This window comes from Hippichthys cyanospilos, chromosome 9 (genome assembly GCF_059441005.1).
Source record: "Hippichthys cyanospilos isolate Australia breed blue-spotted pipefish chromosome 9, RoL_Hcya_1.0, whole genome shotgun sequence".
Taxonomy (NCBI): domain Eukaryota; kingdom Metazoa; phylum Chordata; class Actinopteri; order Syngnathiformes; family Syngnathidae; genus Hippichthys; species Hippichthys cyanospilos.
This window is the reverse complement of record NC_142377.1, coordinates 12,077,030-12,095,866: the sequence shown is the minus strand read 5'-3', so window position 1 is coordinate 12,095,866 and position 18,837 is coordinate 12,077,030. Positions and strand designations below refer to the sequence as shown.

The 18,837-nt window shown below is 40.1% G+C and overlaps 1 protein-coding gene across 1 annotated transcript in view; it reads right to left on the bottom strand.

Annotated features, from left to right (window-relative positions):
• col7a1 (collagen, type VII, alpha 1) overlaps positions 1–18,837 on the bottom strand; it is a 55,784-nt gene that overhangs the window by 6,610 nt on the left and 30,337 nt on the right. The window contains exons 47-83 of the mRNA XM_088422785.1: positions 17,407–17,442; positions 17,297–17,332; positions 17,182–17,209; positions 17,047–17,082; positions 15,599–15,724; positions 15,312–15,521; positions 15,187–15,222; positions 14,016–14,060; positions 13,819–13,935; positions 13,653–13,724; positions 13,512–13,556; positions 13,382–13,417; positions 11,854–11,889; positions 11,675–11,719; positions 11,513–11,545; positions 11,346–11,408; positions 11,196–11,231; positions 10,592–10,672; positions 10,432–10,500; positions 6,120–6,155; positions 5,935–5,994; positions 5,820–5,864; positions 5,705–5,740; positions 5,047–5,082; positions 4,914–4,973; positions 4,706–4,831; positions 4,571–4,642; positions 4,457–4,492; positions 4,313–4,372; positions 4,192–4,236; positions 2,595–2,630; positions 2,409–2,444; positions 2,094–2,150; positions 1,933–2,004; positions 1,151–1,222; positions 998–1,033; positions 803–883 (exon numbers count right to left, since the gene is read on the bottom strand). Coding sequence (XP_088278911.1) covers positions 803–883; positions 998–1,033; positions 1,151–1,222; positions 1,933–2,004; positions 2,094–2,150; positions 2,409–2,444; positions 2,595–2,630; positions 4,192–4,236; positions 4,313–4,372; positions 4,457–4,492; positions 4,571–4,642; positions 4,706–4,831; positions 4,914–4,973; positions 5,047–5,082; positions 5,705–5,740; positions 5,820–5,864; positions 5,935–5,994; positions 6,120–6,155; positions 10,432–10,500; positions 10,592–10,672; positions 11,196–11,231; positions 11,346–11,408; positions 11,513–11,545; positions 11,675–11,719; positions 11,854–11,889; positions 13,382–13,417; positions 13,512–13,556; positions 13,653–13,724; positions 13,819–13,935; positions 14,016–14,060; positions 15,187–15,222; positions 15,312–15,521; positions 15,599–15,724; positions 17,047–17,082; positions 17,182–17,209; positions 17,297–17,332; positions 17,407–17,442 — 2,188 coding nt within the window. The remainder of the gene's footprint in view (positions 1–802; positions 884–997; positions 1,034–1,150; positions 1,223–1,932; positions 2,005–2,093; positions 2,151–2,408; positions 2,445–2,594; positions 2,631–4,191; positions 4,237–4,312; positions 4,373–4,456; positions 4,493–4,570; positions 4,643–4,705; positions 4,832–4,913; positions 4,974–5,046; positions 5,083–5,704; positions 5,741–5,819; positions 5,865–5,934; positions 5,995–6,119; positions 6,156–10,431; positions 10,501–10,591; positions 10,673–11,195; positions 11,232–11,345; positions 11,409–11,512; positions 11,546–11,674; positions 11,720–11,853; positions 11,890–13,381; positions 13,418–13,511; positions 13,557–13,652; positions 13,725–13,818; positions 13,936–14,015; positions 14,061–15,186; positions 15,223–15,311; positions 15,522–15,598; positions 15,725–17,046; positions 17,083–17,181; positions 17,210–17,296; positions 17,333–17,406; positions 17,443–18,837) is intronic.

Genomic DNA, 18,837 nt, shown 5'->3' with positions numbered 1-18,837 from the left:
GGACATGACAATTGTACATGATAATGGTTATTGAGGGGGCACTTATGGAAAAAAGTGGCAAAACAAGGGCAAAAGAGCAGCAGCGGACTGAGAGATAGAGACATTTTACAGCGAATCCCTTGACAATGGCTTAAAGGTATTATTTCAAATTGGGCTGTAATGTACACACGATAAAATGCATTTCACTCTATATGACTTTTTTTTTTTTTGACTGCATATTTTTATAAAATAATTCCAACAAGTAGCAAAGGTTTTGGTATGGTTATTGATCAGATGACTTATATGACTGTTGGTCCCCCCTAAAAAAAAAGTTACTAAAAACAGGGAAAAAAAGATAAGCACTGGCAAGTGGATCTGCGAAGAGAGGGAGGGCTGTGTTTTTGTGGGAGTGGTCACAGCCAATTCAGATAATCAAAGTGTCTAATTTAATTTCCATAATAGAGAACATGTATACTAGAACCCTGGAACTTCTCACTTGTGGTCCCTCGCTAACATCTACGTGCATAGTAGCCAAGGAGGAAAAAATGCATTCGTTTACAGCTGAGATACTGACACATTTTGAACTATTCAAAAAAGAAAATATGAAAATTTCCTGTATCTGCACTCATTCCAAACAAAATTTAATTAGTTCTTCCTTCCCACATTGTTGACCCAAGCACGTTCTGTGGAAGTTTGTTATTAGGAAAATGTATATTCATTATCCTCAGTCTGATCAATTTCATGCTGTCGTGCAGTTGCTGGGAGCATCATCCACCCCTGAAAGACATTTTCAAGCTTGAAACAACAAACTAAGTCAAAGTACCTTAATTCCTCTCATCCCTACGATGCCAATTTCTCCTTTGTCGCCCTTGCGCCCGAGCAGCCCATCTTTTCCGGGCAAACCCTGGAAGGAGAAACATAGCGCACACATTCATCCATTGTTCTGCTCATTTTGCAGAGTCAAGCCAAACATAAACCAGGTAGACTTGGAACTATATTTGGACGTAAGGAAACCGACCGCTTCACCAGGCATGCCTGCCGGTCCCGCTTCTCCCTGCAGAGAAAAGTCACAATTACGGTAATCAGAGCGGGGAGACGATGATCTGCCGATGCTATTAATTCCAGTGCAGTTTAATTATAATGATCATCCATGCGCGGTGCCTTCGCTTGCCTTCTGTCCACCAGGACCGCGAGCACCTGGGAATCCAGTGGATCCTCTTTCCCCGGGCTCTCCCCTCAGACCCTGATGAACAATGCATGAGGGAGAGTTAAGGAGAATAACTTGGAACAAAAGTAATATGCATGTCAATAAGTAGCTGCAAAAAAAAAAAAAAGAGGGAAAGAAGGAGTTGGAGAATAAACGTGGTGCAAAATGGCTTTGGTTTTAGAACAGAACAGAAGTAAGCACTGTTTACAACACAGGTCCATTTCAACCAATCAAATTCATTTTTTGGGTTGTATTTGTGTCTTCTCTACAACTGCAAATTTTGTGTGTACGTGTGTGTGTGTGTGTGTGTGTGTGTGTGTGTGTGTGTGTGTGTATATTATATAGAAAGAAAGAGCGAGGGAGAGAGAGCACATGTACATGTTATTGTTTTACCTCTGTACATTGTATACTAATCTCTTATTTGCATACACTTTGATTACTTATTGGCTGCTTTGAAGAAGTCAAGATGGTGTTTTTGTATCACTCCTAAAATTGACACGTCCACCCAAATTTTTTATTTTTGTCAATAACTCAATACTAACATCCCAGACATACGCCTGGTTTTGTCAAAACACGTCACATATATTCTATTTCAAGGGGACGTCAGCCCCAGAATTTTCTTTACATGTTCTATAACTTCAATCATCTAAACAAGGTATAGTAATCTGATTAATACTGCAATTGAGGAATAATGGAGGGAAAAAAGTTTCGAGTGGATTTATCCCAGGTAGATGAGAACAGCTCACCTGCTCCCCTGATGGCCCATCTTGACCCTTTGATCCTTTTTCTCCTTGCACACCCTTGGGCCCCCTCTCACCCTATAATAGAAGGCACTATTTTACAAAGGCTTGGACTGAACATTTGAACCCATTTTGGTAAGTGAAGTGACATTGCGTGATTGACTGACTTGTTCTCCTCGGTTGCCCTTTTCTCCAGGAGGTCCCCCAATCAGCTTGGTGTCCCCCTGTGATGGACAATATTGCACATCACATGTACAACCAAGATATTATTAAAAATATACAATGTTTCACCCTGCACTACATTTGCATTGTCTTCAACTTCTTATGCACTTTTTTTTTAAAATATCCTCAAGCAGTCTGTCACAGTCGGTCTTACATCTTCACATTCACTTTTTTTTTTTGCTTTATGCATATGAATCACTGCAGGAGAGCGACGGGCAAAACACCGCAGTGGCGCTTATTAGATATTAACATGCACGCACCTTCTCTCCTTTGTCCCCTTGCAGGCCAATATCGCCCTGAAAACAAACAACAACAACAAAAAGAGCAAAACATTTCATCCAGGCACGTCAATGGAATTGAATTCACATGAGCAGAATGCTTATGGGATGATGCTGGCATGATGACATGAACAAATGGGAAAAGAAGCCACTGCCATTAGTATTCACCTTCTCTCCCCGAGCACCGCGCACCCCTGGTGTACCCTGGTGGATGGGCACACACAAACACACACAATTATGAGCTTCACAATGAAAGGCATCATTGCGTCTCCTCTGCTGCAATAAAAGCTTATTGATTTGAAATGATGATGAAATATAGCTTTTCATAGCAACATTTTCAATAGCCTTTTAATTGCAAGTGTGTTTGGTAAAAACAATTTTTTATCAAATCGCAGTTTGACGAAAAATGCAAGATAAAAGTGTAATTTATTTATTTGAAATGGAAGCATATTGTGTGAGGAGTCAGATACTTGCTGTTAAGACTTTAAAAACAGTTAAGCTAAAAAGAACCAAATTGTGGTCTGTGCTTTTTTGACCCATAATTGAATTATTTTGAACCAAACTTTTAAAGTATATAATACTGAATGATGCAAATCAAAACTGCCAGTAACTATTCAAATCTAATCAAGGAAAGACATGCCAAAAATTGTATTGAATATGAACGTTTCATTGTCTTATATCTAGAATGATTGTATTAAGATTATGATCAAATGCAAATGTTTTAAAAAAGTAAAAGAAAACAGTTAACGCAACGATTATTTTGTATACCACCAAGGAGCCAGTTACCACTAGCGGTACAAATACTGCATTTTAAGAATCACTGATAATGAGGTGTTTGTTCATACAATTGGATATAAATGTATAAAGAAAATATATACTTAATTTCTAGTACATTTAGTACTACTTACTTTCAAACTTGACGATAGCAATTATTCATTTTTTTTAATGACGCCAGTCTATGTCATCCAAGTCATCAAGATTAACTTTATATTTTTAGGAAACCTAACCTGAATATTTTTTGCGACATTAGCTCGGCAATATTTATTATATCATTATTATTCATATGACATATTATTACTTGAAGCTAGACTCATGCAGCAATACTGTTCGTTGAGTCATGCACTAATTTCAACACCGTAATAATGTAAATAATTCTTGATATTCATGAAACGACAACCAAATCTTATCCATCTCCATTCGCAGACACACATACACATAAGTACGCATGGACACACACACACAAACAAAGGAAAGGCAACTGAATTTTGCTCTTGGTTGTTTGCAGTATGGAAACAAAAGAGACTGGATAAAACCAAATAAATACAGGACGCTAAAAAAAAAATTATAACAACAACACTAAGAATAACAACTCAGAAGTCAAGTGTCGTGACATTCGTGACATTCTACTTGCAAAGTAAAAGCAAGCCCTGGAGGCGCTGCTCTGTCTAGATTTATAATGTTGCACATTATGACTTATCAGTGAGCATAGATTGATAAAAATTTACAGTCCATATCTCTTTTCACAAGAGGAAAATTGCAACCCTGCAGGTTGGGATGCAATATAAAATAGCTAATGGTGCTTTATCATCAACATAAATGTGGATTTCCATTGAAACTGGACCTTTGTCCGGCAATAGAATGTATTTGACCTTACAAATTCTACCGTACAGCATTCGTGTATCACAGCAACCGTTCAAGTTACAGGCACTGTATGTCTTATTTCCAGTATTGGCCATAATAGAAAAAACTGATCGACGGTACTTACCGTTAGCCCCCTCTCTCCATCCAAACCCGGGCGTCCCTCTTCCCCCTTAAAGATGACCAAAGAAAAATGAGGATACACAACCACATCAGTGTGTATTAGTGTGTGGTAGTTAAATAATTACTCTGGTTCCTGGTTCTCCCCTCTCTCCTCTTGGACCTGTCACACCAAGTCCAGTTTCACCCTGTGCCAATAAATGACATGCACACTTCTTATAAACCTTCCTGGCTTTAAATACAGTTACAACGACGTGTTGAATGATTGTTACCTTGTCTCCTTTGACCCCGTCTACACCAGGAGAACCCTAGAGAACACATTTTCAAAGGTGAACTTTACAGTTTTAAAGGTAAATGACGTTAACAGGAAATGGCATTAAGCTCACAGCTTGCCCTGGCGGTCCGACAGGACCGGGCGGTCCAGTGTTTCCCACTCGGCCCAGAAATCCTTGAAGGCCCTTCAAATGAAAATTTGCAAGTGACAAAGACGAAACAAACAAAAAAAAAACCTCTCTACTAACCCTCTCTCCCGGTGGCCCAGGTGGTCCTGGTTCCCCATGTTCTCCTCTCAGACCTGGAGGCCCAATATCCCCAGACTTCCCAGGCAACCCTGGAGGGCCAGCAGACCCGGGAAGACCTGGATCTCCCTTTCATTTGACAAACATTGACAGTGTTGCGGGTTGCCTCTTAAAAACAGTGCCCCCCAAAATGTTACTTGTGTTTACTCACCTTTAAACCTTGAGGCCCGGTGATACCTGCAGGACCTAACATTCCTATGCCTCTTTCTCCCTGCAGAAAAAAAAAATGTCACTACTTGCACTCAGATGATATGGAAATTTGAGGGGGAAAATAAATAACGCACCTTATCTCCTTTTGGCCCAGGAGAACCTGGCATCCCCTGTGTGATAAGCAAAGTAGAATATATGGACTTGAGTAGCAACATCAAGGGCCCTATTTTGCCAGACTTGCATCTGTACGTTTGGCCAAAAAAATGGGAGCAACTTAATTTTGGTGCCAGCACAAGTATTTGTGGCACCTGTCTGGAAGTTCCGACGCACATGGCTTTCTCTTTCCTGGATGCACTGACAATTTGGTCACAGAAAGGCAACTGGGGCATGGCAGAGGTTTACTTTAGCATGTCTGAGTTTTTAAGGGGTAAGAAAATGAAAACAGGAAAAAAAAGGGTAATTTTCAGCGAGACCGCTGTTTAGTGTACTCAGTCACCCAAGAAAAGATAAATTAGTCTTTCACGATAGCATTAGTTTAGCTAAGCAATTAGCATGGCTTCTCCGTTTTGGTGCCATTGTGTGTTAACATTAAGCTAGCAAAGTGTTTAAATACATTTTATTTGTTTCATATTGACTTTTACAAGCAACTTCAACTGTCTTCAACTGTCACCTGCATTAAACAGCTTGCAACCTCTTTATCAGGGGAGAAATATTCACTATTTGCCAAAGCTGCTCATAAATCGGCTTGGAAGAAAAAATGTGCGGGTAACGTGAAGGGTAATGGATACTCACATCTTCTCCCGGCTGTCCTGCTTCACCAACCTCGCCCTAATGATGATAACAGGTCCTGCTGTTATGCTGGTGAACAAAGTCAATTATCATATTCGCTGGATGTGATCCCACTCACCCGTTCGCCTCTGGTGCCAGCAACACCTTTGTCTCCGCGGCCTCCCTAAATGACAAAAAAGACCTGTTTGAAAAAGGGCATCCGTCCCTAGTATCCTTAAGGTGCTCATATTCACCTTTTCACCAGGTTGACCTCGCTCTCCTGGTATTCCTGGCAGTGTGTGTCCTGGAAGACCCTGGATTGCAAGGAAAAGTTACACATAGGCAAGAATTTAACTTGTTTGTTTAGTCTTTACCATATCAATTGAAAATTTACAGTTAGGCCAAAACAATGTTACGACAACTAGCAAAATTTGCTCACCTTCTCTCCTTTGACACCAGGGGGTCCAGCTGTAGCCTAGTAGGGAGAACAAAAATGAAATGATATGGTAATAACTACCTGAGAAGCACAGCTTGGTGCTTTTTTTAAAGAATAAAAGCTTTTTCAAAGTAGCTGTGGTAGATTATTTGAAAATTACTTTCTTCGTATTCCACTCCAGAGATGGCAATCATGGCAGCCATTCAAGTGTGTGTGCGTTAATGTAATTATGCAGTTTTACTTCTTCATTGTCGGAAGGCTCCGATGGTTCACTTGCAAGAATTAACCCGCCGTTGTTATTGTATGATGTTTGCAATTTCAAGTTTGCTTGGTAGAATAGTAAAGCCTTTTCACATATAATAGGGAAAAAAGCATGAATGCAAAACCCAAGGGCAAGACAACAACGGTGCCAGCTGTATGTTCCCCATAGTAAAGCCTTTTCACATAAAAAAAACAAACAAACAAAAAAGGAAAACATGCCTGCAAAACCCAAGGGCAAGACAATTATAATGCCAGCTGTATTTTCTCCAGATCTTATCTGCTGTATGTTTGGAGGAACCAAACGGAGGCACACGCTAGTCATATGGTTGTCGCAGGTAATTCATCACACTGTTGAACTGCTTGACAGCGTCGCGGTGGCTCTGTCCAAGGTGCTGAGCCTGAAGCACCCATCTGCGAGGAGGCCACTCAACACACTCATCACGGGTCATGTCAGCAGCACAAACAATGGAAAAGGCTGATTGGATGTAAAATCGGAATATAAAATTCCATATGACTAATCTCACACATTCACTCGCCGGCCACTTAATAGGAGCTTCCTGCACCTAATTACATTTAATAGGAAGGCTTTATTAAGACTGTCAGAATCATTTAACACGGTTTATTTTTGTGGTTGTAATTAAATGTGTCTCTAATGTTTGAGTATAGATTGGTTAACTGTAATTTTACACCTCTCAGTAAAATGACGAGCTTGTGGAGCTAATGTTGTGGATGGCAACTGTCTAGTATCACAGATAGAGTACAATACAACTCAAGGCCTGCTGGAGCCAATGCAGCAAAGAGCATGGTTTTATGTGGACCACAAAAGCAAATTACATGTGTCTACTTCATTTTCCATGCACAGTGAACCGCCCAGCAATTTGCTTTGCTTTCGCACAAAATCATTTTTAATCAAAATATTTGTTTTGTGGAACACTCTTGCTGGAGAATTATCCTTGTTTATTCAATACTTTTTGCGTTATAACAATATGATAATATCAGGGCCCAATCAAAATAATCGGCCAATCTTTTATGTTTGTAAAATATTCTGCCAAATGGCTGACATTAGTCGATTCTTTTAACTGTTTACCTTGACGTAATCTGAGCATTTGTAGCAGTTGTAAACAATGACATTAGTGTCATTATTTATTAAGATACCATTACCCTGGTATCTTGAAATGTTTCTCATAAAATGTGTTAGTAAAATCATTTTGCAGAACAAAGCAAATCCTATTTTTGCATGCAATGATTAGGTGAGCAATGCAAGGAAATCAGTTTGTTTAAATAATAACAAAAAGAATAAATATGATATTAACAAATTAATCATAAATGTGTTAACTATGACACCCATTCAATTACTGGTAATTAATGTGGTTACAATTGAATTAATTGTGCATTCTGGCACAGCCTGGGGAATTTCCTCACGCGCTGAATCATAGTGACAATTTGGTGGCAGAATGTCGGTCTAAATTTACATCTCCTCAGACCATGCTGCTGGTCATGTGATTTTGGTGACTTTGACTGTGGTACAGGAGCTCTGCAGACACATTTAGGTTAACAGGAGCTATCAACAGCTCATATTGTGGAGAAGCACCTATGCAATTGTTTCACTTAAAATGAAATCAAATGACATACGCAAACTTTTGACCAACCAACCAACTGAGCAATTTCATATCTAAGGCCTCAGAAAACCATGCAGTAGTGAATCAACATCAATTATGTGCCACCGCATACATCACAAAGTCTGCCAGAGGGTACACTCAAGTTGGCTCGTGTGGGGCAATGCTGCAGGCTCTGATGTTTGATGGCTTGTGGCTCAGGCAGAGGCAAATCAATCGCTCCAGCATTTGAGAAAATGATGACTATGTAGTACTTGGGTATGAGTCATTTTACAACCGGCAGCATTTTCGGAAAAAAAAAAAAATGACACAGGCAGGTGCTGATTTCACGTTGATTAATTTTGAGTCAAATAAAAGACAAAAATGTGAAATGCTTAAGTACATTTCTGCTGACTTGAGCGATATGCTCCATATCAATATTTGTGACCTTGAGTGTCGTTTTGTCTCTGCTGGAGTTTAATTTAGAGGTTCAGTGACAGAATTAGAAAAGGGCTAGGCCAATCCCCCAAAAGACGTCTGCAGTCATTTTTATGCAAAATGTCAAAAGGGGACCGGTCTCAAGAGTCATCTTTCAATTTCAAAAGTGTAACAGTGTGAAGAATCGTGGCTGAGTGAAGGTTGTGTGCAATGTGCTTTGCAGGTTAATTGAATACAGAAGTCCTGCATATGACAACAGCAAGCCAGGTGGGAAAGAGATTTACACATTGTCGGGCCAAAAGAATTCTGAGCCACCAGATGTGTTGTTTGAACATCATCCATGTTAAGATTTGGCAACACAATGCTGGACACCTTTAGTGATACTGGCCAGCTTTCCATAGGCCGTCTTGAAATTCCCATTTGTGGCAGGGCAAACTGTCCATGAAGGGATGCAAGACTGAAACTGAACTGTACATTCATGGGTCATCTGTTTGTCTTTTCTTTTTTTTTTTTTTGACTCAGCAAGTACAAGAAATACAAACAAAAGCGCAGAGCTGAATGCACAATAGAGCACACTAGTGGGAATTGTTGCAGATCTGAAGCTACGGAATAATTAGTTTACTTTTACCTATGCAACCGTGGCAAATTGCAAGCAGATATTTTGGTATGTGGAGCAGGGAGCCGGACTTGTCCGGACCACCACAAACTCGGTCCTGAGCGGTAGAAATGCACAGCCTACTACACTTTATAGGTGTAACACATAAACGGGGCACTAATGGGATTGTGGTCACAGTCCTCGGCTGTAATTTCATTTTAGCAACATGTGACTTTGGCTCACAAAGCAGTTTGAAGTCATAAACTCGCCAAAGGTGCTACAAAAACTAATGTGGACTATAAATGAGGCCTTGTAGGTTCAATCCCCTGACCAGCGTGACCAAGTTGAAGTGTCCTTGAGCAAGTCACTGAAGCCCCATATGCTCCCGATGCTGCACCATCAACAGATACATGAGTGGTATAAAGCGCTTTGAGTACCTAAGGTAGAAAAGCGCAACGCTGTAGAAGTCAAAGGACATTTACTATTGGTTGTACTATGCAAAAATCAAGAAAAAAAAAACGATTGAATAATTATATCATTAACAATAACCGTTCTATCCTTTCAGCAAATCGTGTTAGTTTTCTTTTTTTAAATAAGGCAATGAAAACAAATACTGTAGTGTACATAGTCTAATTCCACCTGTCTCAAGACAAACTGTAATGCGCATCAACATGCAGAAAAAGAATACTTAGAGCGACCCTGTGCTTTGAATACAGATAATGAGAAAACTCACACGTTTACTATTATCAGAAAATTGAAAACAAGCCTCAATTTTTTTTTTTTTGTGTAACAGTTTTGCAAAACAGAGGAGAAACACTTTAATTTTGTGCGGTTAATCTCAGGGACCTGTAGCAACATTTTTATAAACAATAATAAGGCGGCAATATTAATAATTATTATGTTATTAATGCGTAATAGTATTTTTTCTGTCTGAATTTGAAATGCTCAACCATATCTGAATACACCATGCAACTCTTGCACAATGTGTTTTAAAATGTAATGACGGAACATTAAAAATAATTTAACTATTGAATTATGGACAAAAAAAAAAACAAAACAACATTTTACTGCCAAAAATGGCTCAGTAAGTTTAGTATCTCTTTAACGACAAGGCGGGTACTCTGCGCTCAGCCCAGTGGAGCAAACTGCTGGGCTCGGGGCCAAGTCAGGGATTTTTACAGAACACCGAGGGTTGACTCATCATCATCATCCTCATCATCAATTGGACAAACAGCAGCAGGGCCAATGGCCCCCTGAAGGAAGACCATGAAACGCTGTGCATCAAATGAAAACTATCTCTGCAGGATCCTAATAATAGCAACGCAGAGGTGCTATTTTATGACTTCAGGCGGTAAATCATCACGCCGCTTGGATCTTGCCCGATATAACCTGGCAGCACACAACAAATATTGCCACATATTCTCACCTTCCCTGGGGGGCCGCTGTCTCCCTGCTCCCCCTTGAAACCTGCCTGACCCGGAGGACCAACAATGCCCTGCGGATTAGAAATAGTTAGGAGAGGAAAACGACATAAACGACACAGGTACACATGGTACACAGTGTGACACACACGCAAACCAACAAACCTGTTTTCCTGGCAATCCAGGTAATCCATCTTTCCCAGGCACTCCATCTCTTCCAGGCACCCCGGGCTTTCCTGCTTCACCCTGTGAGATGCCACATATTTATTTTGCTTGATTACTCTCCGCATCATTTGCACAGCTGTCATAGTTTGGTACTGCAGCACTGATGATATTGCAAAAAGACTCTCTGTGTCGTACTAAACGACACACTTCTTTTTATTATAGTTAAAACATTTCCATGTGTCACTCTACCGGCAACAAAATATTTTTTGTTTTGACAGACTTGGCTAAGCCATTTAGAAATGTCATAAAAACAAATACAATGATATAAGTATGCTAAACATTTAGCATTTTTTCGCAAGAAAATGGTGTCTATCCATGTACTAATGAAAAAAATTGAACAGTCATTGTAAATAAGTACTTCTTATTGTAAATGTCTTTGAGATATGTACAAGCAAAATAATTCATGCTGTGAAAATAGCTGGGAAATAAAATCAAAAACACAGGAACCCTATTAGTGGCGTTTATGTCTTAATTACAAAACGAACATTATTTCTTCACTAAATACCACAATTCAGTATCAGCGTGCTCAACGCTGCATACTTACCACCTGCCCTGACAAGCCTGGAGGCCCCTGCGGACCCTGCAGGAAGAAATAAATACAGCAGTATGACAAAACACACCACACCATGAGACTTTGAGAGAATTTCATGAAAAACATGAGAGCATTTTGCTTGGAGTGACAGGAAACACTTACTACAGCTCCTGGAGGACCCGGGTTTCCTGGCAGTCCTGTGCTGCCTTGGGCACCAGGTGGACCCTGCAAGGAAGCTGATAAATTCACTAGAACTCGCGACTGTTACGTGGACGCTCCCGGAATATTGAAATAAAATCCCTCGATAAGAAAGAAAACGGGTGCCTTACCTGAACACCGACGCCTGGTTCTCCTTGACTACCCTGTGGAACGCATTTCACATCATTTTATGACTTCACTCAGTGGGAAATAAAAGACATATCGTTTCAGAGCACAAATATGCTTCGCTGTACGGCAGAGTATTTGAAAAACAGAAAAATATGTGATCTCACCTTCACACCTGGTGGGCCAGGAAGGCCATTTGGGCCTATGGAGCCCTGAGAGAAACATAAATTGTAAACACATTAAAAGTTGGTTTGCCAAGATTGAATGGAGGAAACTGGATTCTTCCTGTTTGTTGAATAGATTTTCCTTAAGTGTGTGTGCGTGTGTGTGTGTGTGTCATTCTTACTGTTAACCCCCTGATGCCAGGCTCTCCTGGGTTTCCCTATGAGTGGAATACAAGTCAAGAAAACACATTACTGCTTGTCCATCATAAAATACTGAACAATAACTGACTCAGTAATTTTTCTAATTGAATCAGAACAGATCTACAATGTTAAAAGAACCTCTTTAGTAGTGAAGATGATTTGGTAAACCATGTAACACACTTTCATAGATAGAAAATAACACAATCATAAGTAGAAGTTATACACATATCTTACTTGCAAGTTATACAGGTCAGCATAGAGAATGCGCAATGTCAACAAAACAAACACTCATAGATAAGCTTTGCTCTGCTGTAATGGGGGGAAAAGCTCAGCATTCATAATTAGCAGAGCCAAGCGACAACAACACCACACACATTTGGACTGCACCCAAATTGAAGCAACAGCCCCAAACAAACAAAGACCCACCAAATCCCAGACAGAAGTTAAGTGAGTCTGAATGTGAGCAGACCTCCATGTTGTCTTGTGAAAAAAAAAAATTGGAAGCATTTTGCATATTTGAAAAAAAAAAAAAACCACACACACACAAAGTAACTCAAACTTCAAAATAGGTGAGTTGGACAGCAACGCCTTGGGGACCAGTGGTCGTCATTAATATTTCAAGAAGGAGCTGTCACTTTGGGAGCTACTTCCAATACAAATGGAAAGATTAAAGTGGTGGAATCTGTCTGGGAGGAACATGATGTGCACGGCTCAATAATAACTATGTCTAGATTGCCCAGGGAGGGTAGAAAGTCACATTTCATAGATGGAAAATCTTGCAACTCATTTGCACCCAATCTTGCAAGTGGTAAAAGTGCTATCGAGGGTGAGGAATTAAACAAAAAAGAGCTCAGCTTGAGCTGCTGATGAAAAGTGAAAGCAAGTCCTGATTGCCTAAAACTCTATAGAAGCAATTATTTTGAATACCGGCATACTGTCGTTACCCTTTAATTTACTGCTCATAGGCAGGGATCGTTAGAATGCCTATTGGGTTAACTCGCTCACTGCCATTAACCGCAATAGACGTCAAAGATCTATTATTACTGCGCTGGATGAGTTAACTGACAGCTATGGATAACAATCCATTTTTACTGAAATATCAGTGAATGAGTGAAAAATGAATCACATCCTATGTAAAGGGATTACAATACTTTGGGACTTTTTATTATGATCAGTTTTCTTTCCATTTTGAATTTTGTTTTTAAATGAAGTTGATTTTAATTTAAGACTGTGTTTCTTCATTTCTTTTAGCTGTTCCAGCCTGAACCAATGTGGCGCCCTAGGCAAGATGTTATTTGGCGCCTGATTTCCATCGATGATTTAGAAACGCTTACAAGAGAATTTGAATTTTTACCATTGCCTATGCAACACAACAAGTGAAAATATAGAATGGAACATCTTAATTTCATGACTGTTTTGTTACTGTCAAACAAAGCAAACAAGTGACTTAGCATTAGAAAAAAATGTTACAATCTTATCAATTTTAGCGCTTTTACCAGGTTTACTCACCTGCATTCCTCGAGGACCAGCAAGCCCTGTTAGACCCTGTGCCGACATAGAAGGAAAGAAAACAAAGATAGTGTACTTAACAAAACTATAAACAAAAATGTATTTCAACCAGTAGTACTCCATCACTTACCGGTTTCCCATCCAGACCGGGTTTGCCAGGTTCTCCCGCTGTTCCCTAAAAATGAAAACACACATATTAGGCTACTCTTAAAAAAAAAAAATTGCTCGGTTTAAACACTACTCAAAACTTAAATGAAAAATGGCACCTCACCGGTGAGCCATTATTTCCCTTCTCTCCAAACTCGCCTCTGCCTCCTTTATCACCGCGAGGTCCTTCGAGCCCCTGCGAGACCCGATGACGAGGCATTTCCGGGCATGCCGTGATGAAATGTGACACAGCCTGACAAGGCATTTATTCTAATGCGCGTAAATCTCACCCGGTCGCCCTTAGCCCCCGCTGGCCCAGGAGCGCCAGGGTCTCCCTTAGGTCCTGCGGGTCCAGGAGGGCCTCTGGTGCCAGGTGTGCCAATCAGCACTGAGTCAGCAGAGGCACCCTGTTGTAAAAGAAAGTGACGCTCTACTTGTTTCTCCATGTTTACTGTCCAGGGCTAAAGTGCTTTAACAATGAATTCACCTTTTGACCAGGTGGACCAGGCAGGCCCGTAAGCCCCACTTTACCCTGATGAAGAGAACATATCTTAATAGTCAGTGCGATATTAAAGAACGAGTTTGCAAAGACATTACAAATTACTTATCACATTCATACAAAAAATGAAAACGACTTGAGAAAAAAACATCATGAATGTGACAACATCAGCCATCTTTGGCTCTGTCTTCAGCCTCTCGAATTTGATGCTCCTCAATTATTTTTTGTTACAACCCCTTTAAGAGGAAGAAAATATTTCACATCCCCGCACAATTCTTAAAATTTTTATATATACCTCTAAATCGATATGGGTAGTATGCATCCGTTTTAGCACGTATTCACTCTCAAATGCACTTTCGTCAAGCACCGCCTTATTTGTCTCTTTGATGTCAACAACGAGACTGCGTAAATAGTTTTTCAGCAAACTTTGACCCATTATGAAAAGGAAAAGATGGCTTGACTTGTCCGTTCAAGACAAAAATGGGAGTGAGATATTACCGGTAATTTTATTTAAAAAGTAATTGTTATTAAATTAGGTACATTCAAATTATTACCGTTGCTGCCAAAAGTGGACATATAAATTCAGTTACAATTCCACTAAGCTACCTTTTAATTCCAGTTAATATTAGTGGAAATGTTTTTATTTTAAAGATATCGTACTTAAATAATTTATGTTTTTTACTTTAATCATTTCATAATTTAAACAATTTACTTTTCATATAATTATAGACAAAATGTTAACTTTTTATCTGAGAAAATGTCTAAATTAGATAATTATCTAATTTAGATAATTTATCCAAATTTATTAATAGATAATTTAGATAATTTATCTAAATTATCTAAATTAGATAATTATCTCTCGACCATGCAAACCTCTAAAAAGAGAGCACCATTGCCACCTACTGAGGTGGATGTGCAATCAAATTTTATTCTAGTACAAAAAACAAATTCCTTAGGGTTATCTGCACCCGTCCTGGCTTCAAACTGTGCCTCAGTCCCACTATTTGAGAAGGCCTGCTCTAAGTCGATACATAAGAAGCAGCTGAATGAGTGTCAAGTCATGTCTTTTGCCAAAAATATATGTAAATGAAGCTTTTTCTAAACTGTCACTGAAATTTGATGAGCATGGAAGAGAAATCCATCAATTTGCTCCACTTACAATGTCGCCTCTATCCCCCTTCTCTCCTCTGTCACCCTGCAACACAAATGTGCATAATATTAGCAGAATCATTCTACGTCCAATACAAAAAAAACAAAAAAAAACCCAACCCTGTTCTTCCTTACCTTCTCCCCAGGTCTCCCAACCTCCCCTGTTTCTCCAGCTCGCCCCGGAACGCCCGGAATTCCCGGCTTTCCCGGCTCTCCGGCCGGCCCCGGGGGTCCAGCGGGTCCCGGTTCTCCTATGGCTCTGCCCGGGGGCCCAGGTGCGCCTATGGGACCTCTCTCTCCTTGTTCCCCCTTTACCCCTCTGTCCCCCGGGAATCCACGTGCCCCCTAGTGCCAGATGGTGAAAAATACCGATTGGCTGCAAGTCTCACTTGGTTCTTTATCATTATCTAAGTTGTACTTACATCGGCACCAGATGCTCCTCTCAGACCGGCCTCACCCCTGTCTCCTTTTTCACCCCTGTCTGCTTTCACCAGTGGAGAAGTCACAGCATTGTCTTTCCTGTCCACAACCGCCTTCAGGTCAGACACCTGTATCGACAGCCGAACAAAAGGTCATGAGAGCGTTTGCTTAAGGTGCTGAGTTGAGAAATGATTTCAACTAGTCCATTCCATTCCATTTCAGCATCTTGAAGATTGCGAGTAATCAGACTCCTTTGTGCTCTGCGAGTTCAGAAACAATCCAAGGTGGCGGAGTGCTTTAAGAGCACATTTTACTCAGAGAAACTGATTTCATGTGTTGAGAAGAGCAGCTGAGGTTATGTCTAATCAAAGGGATGCTCTATGAGTTATGATGCTCATCAATGATCCATTTTGCTTCAAGGCAATAAGCTTAGTCTAATCACCGTGCATCCCATTTTTCATTTTCTTATTGACCATTAAAACTCAGCCACCCCGATTTAATGGGATTGAAGAGAATTTTACACACATATTGGCTAGACAAGACAAAGCAATGCTGAACAGATGTCACGTTACAAATCGAATTTATTTTCACCCACGGATCAATTAAAGTATAATATTTTATAGTTGCTACAAGAAGAGCTGTCTTTATTGTTTTGTAAATGGGCAGGATGATGATGCATGGCGTTACCGCGTCAGTCAAAGATTCTGAGTTGGAATCCTACTTGGCATCCATACACAACATAACTCAATTTATTTCACATTTTTAAAGTACAACTTTCAAAAACAAAACTTGAAGACAGAAAAACAGGAGTTTACTAATATTACCTGAAAAAAGCACAGCCTACGAAAATTGACTATAGAAATGCTAACTTTAGTTCTGTTCTAGTAAAGTGCAGCACAATAGCTAAATGCTGATCCACCATGTTTGCTTTGAAAATTTGGGCTCCACTAAGTCATCCAATCTGCTAACCTTACTGGGTTTGTATTCCATGAATACAGTATTTCCCTAAAAGGATATGAAATGCCTTTCATCACTTTCAGCAGTAAAAAGTTCCAATTTTGTCTTATTAATTTGATGATGACCATAACTTATTTTCATATACAATTAATACAGTTAAAAACAAGTTTTGCCACTTGCTGTCGACTAAAAATGACATTTACTCAGGTTTAAAATAACAACCAATCACAGCTCAGTTTGCGTGTCACATGACCACACCCAGAAAGCAGGTGAGCCCAGATTAGTTGTTACGCTATCAGCACAAGTGATGTCCTTTCCAGTCGACAGCAAATGGAAAAATGTTTTTTTAAAGGTCTTAAATTTAGGTGAAAATAATTCCAATATCTAAACAAAATCTAATCTTGTTTATTCTATCCCAAAAACATATTTGTATGTCTTTGCAGTTCAAACATTTAATCCCATGTATTTATAGACGTTTGTTTTGTTCACATACCTGAATTCCAAGGTTGGCCAGTGCCCTCTGTACATCCTGGACATTGAAACACAGAAGTATTTACAAAAAAATAACACATTGTGTACTGACTGAAATACGAATGCAGATGGTCTACCAATGTTGTTCCAGGTTTGCCAGGGGCTCCATCCTCTCCTGGGTCACCCTGGAAAGAGAAACATCTAAGTGTCAACACAGGAAGCGAACTCACCTACATCTTACTTTCTGCCAAAGAAAAAAAGGCTGAACTTACGGTATCACCTTTGAAACCAGGAGGACCTCTCTCACCCTGGAACAAGAAAAAGTTTACATCAAATGAAGACTGAAGCGACCACTGAGTCGAGGCAAATAAGGACAACTTACTCGAGCACCGGCAGCTCCGGGAATTCCTGGTACACCCTGAAGGACAGGAGGAGAATGACAATTGTTAGCGTGTGATCATGGCAGTGCTTCTCAATTATATTTTGCAATGCCCCCCCGAGGAAAAGGACCCCCCCCCCCCTGTATCCTTTTTAACATTACAAAAGAAAAAAGCAATTTGAATCAACTTACAACTGTTCATTATTTTTTACAATGTTTATACAGGTTACAGCTTAGTCTAAAACTGAAGAAATTAACTAAGTGCATCAAAGTGCCTGAAACAGTTAAAAAAAAAAAAGTAAATTCTTATTTTTTTGGGACTTACACTTCAAATGACAAATACAAAGCATTTTCCCTGGGGTCATACGTGCCCCCCCCCCCCCCCCCCCCCCCCCCCCTCGATTATTTGAGAGGCACTGGATTACGGCAATTAGGGTCCATGTCAATGTGCCCCCTGGAATTTATTGAAGATGTTTCATAAAGTCTGAAGACTGAGCACCTCATACTCCAAAAGCGGATATTACTTCATTATGCAAAAAAAAAAAAAGTCATATCACTTGATCTTTGACTTTTGAGACGTAAAATGATATTGCTTCATCATTTCAAAATGGTAACACACTGAAATTCTTTTCTAATCACAGGGTGGATTCTTGAAATACATCCAAAAGAAGCTTTGTGGGGTCAAATAATCTTTGGCCACCAAATTCTAATTAGCTCGAGTGGATATTTGTGCCAGATTTAATAAAATGCCTTCCCTGTGTCCCTGATGTATTGCACTCAGGGGGGGAAAAAAAAGATAAAGATGTGAGGTCACAGTGACTTTTGATCACCAAATCTTAACAGTTTGCCCTTGGACAAAAATGAACACCTATGCATCTTTTTTTTTTTTTTTTTTTTTTTTGCCAAGGTTCCCTGGAGGTGTTCTCTGGGAATAATCGAACTCCCCCGGCTTGGTTGTCTCCAGTGTGGAGGCAAAAGAACACGAGCAGATAAGACTGTGGGAAGGAAGGAGGCGCATCCGGAGACAGATTAGATAAAATACACATCATGTGGGAGGGCGATGCGGCTGGGGGTAACACGGCCACACAAGAGCTGAATATAGAGAGAAACGCCCGCACAAACTTGCATGTCTGCGTACAATAAAAGATTAAGGCTAGGGAGAGCAATTGTTTAGCACATAATGAGTGTCTGCCCAGTAGCCCTTAGAGATCCACATTATTCCTAGCACACCACACTGCAGTAGGAGCAGCATGGCGCGTTAATCTGCGATGTACATTTAAAGAGTGTTATTAACAATGTTGAAATGCAATTTCGGGGCCAACTCACAGGTGTTCCCGGAGGTCCTTGGGGTCCTTGGATCGGTGCTGCTTCGGCCCCTTTCATGTACACCACCTGATTGCAATGATATTGTGCACAGGAAATGTATTTGGGTAT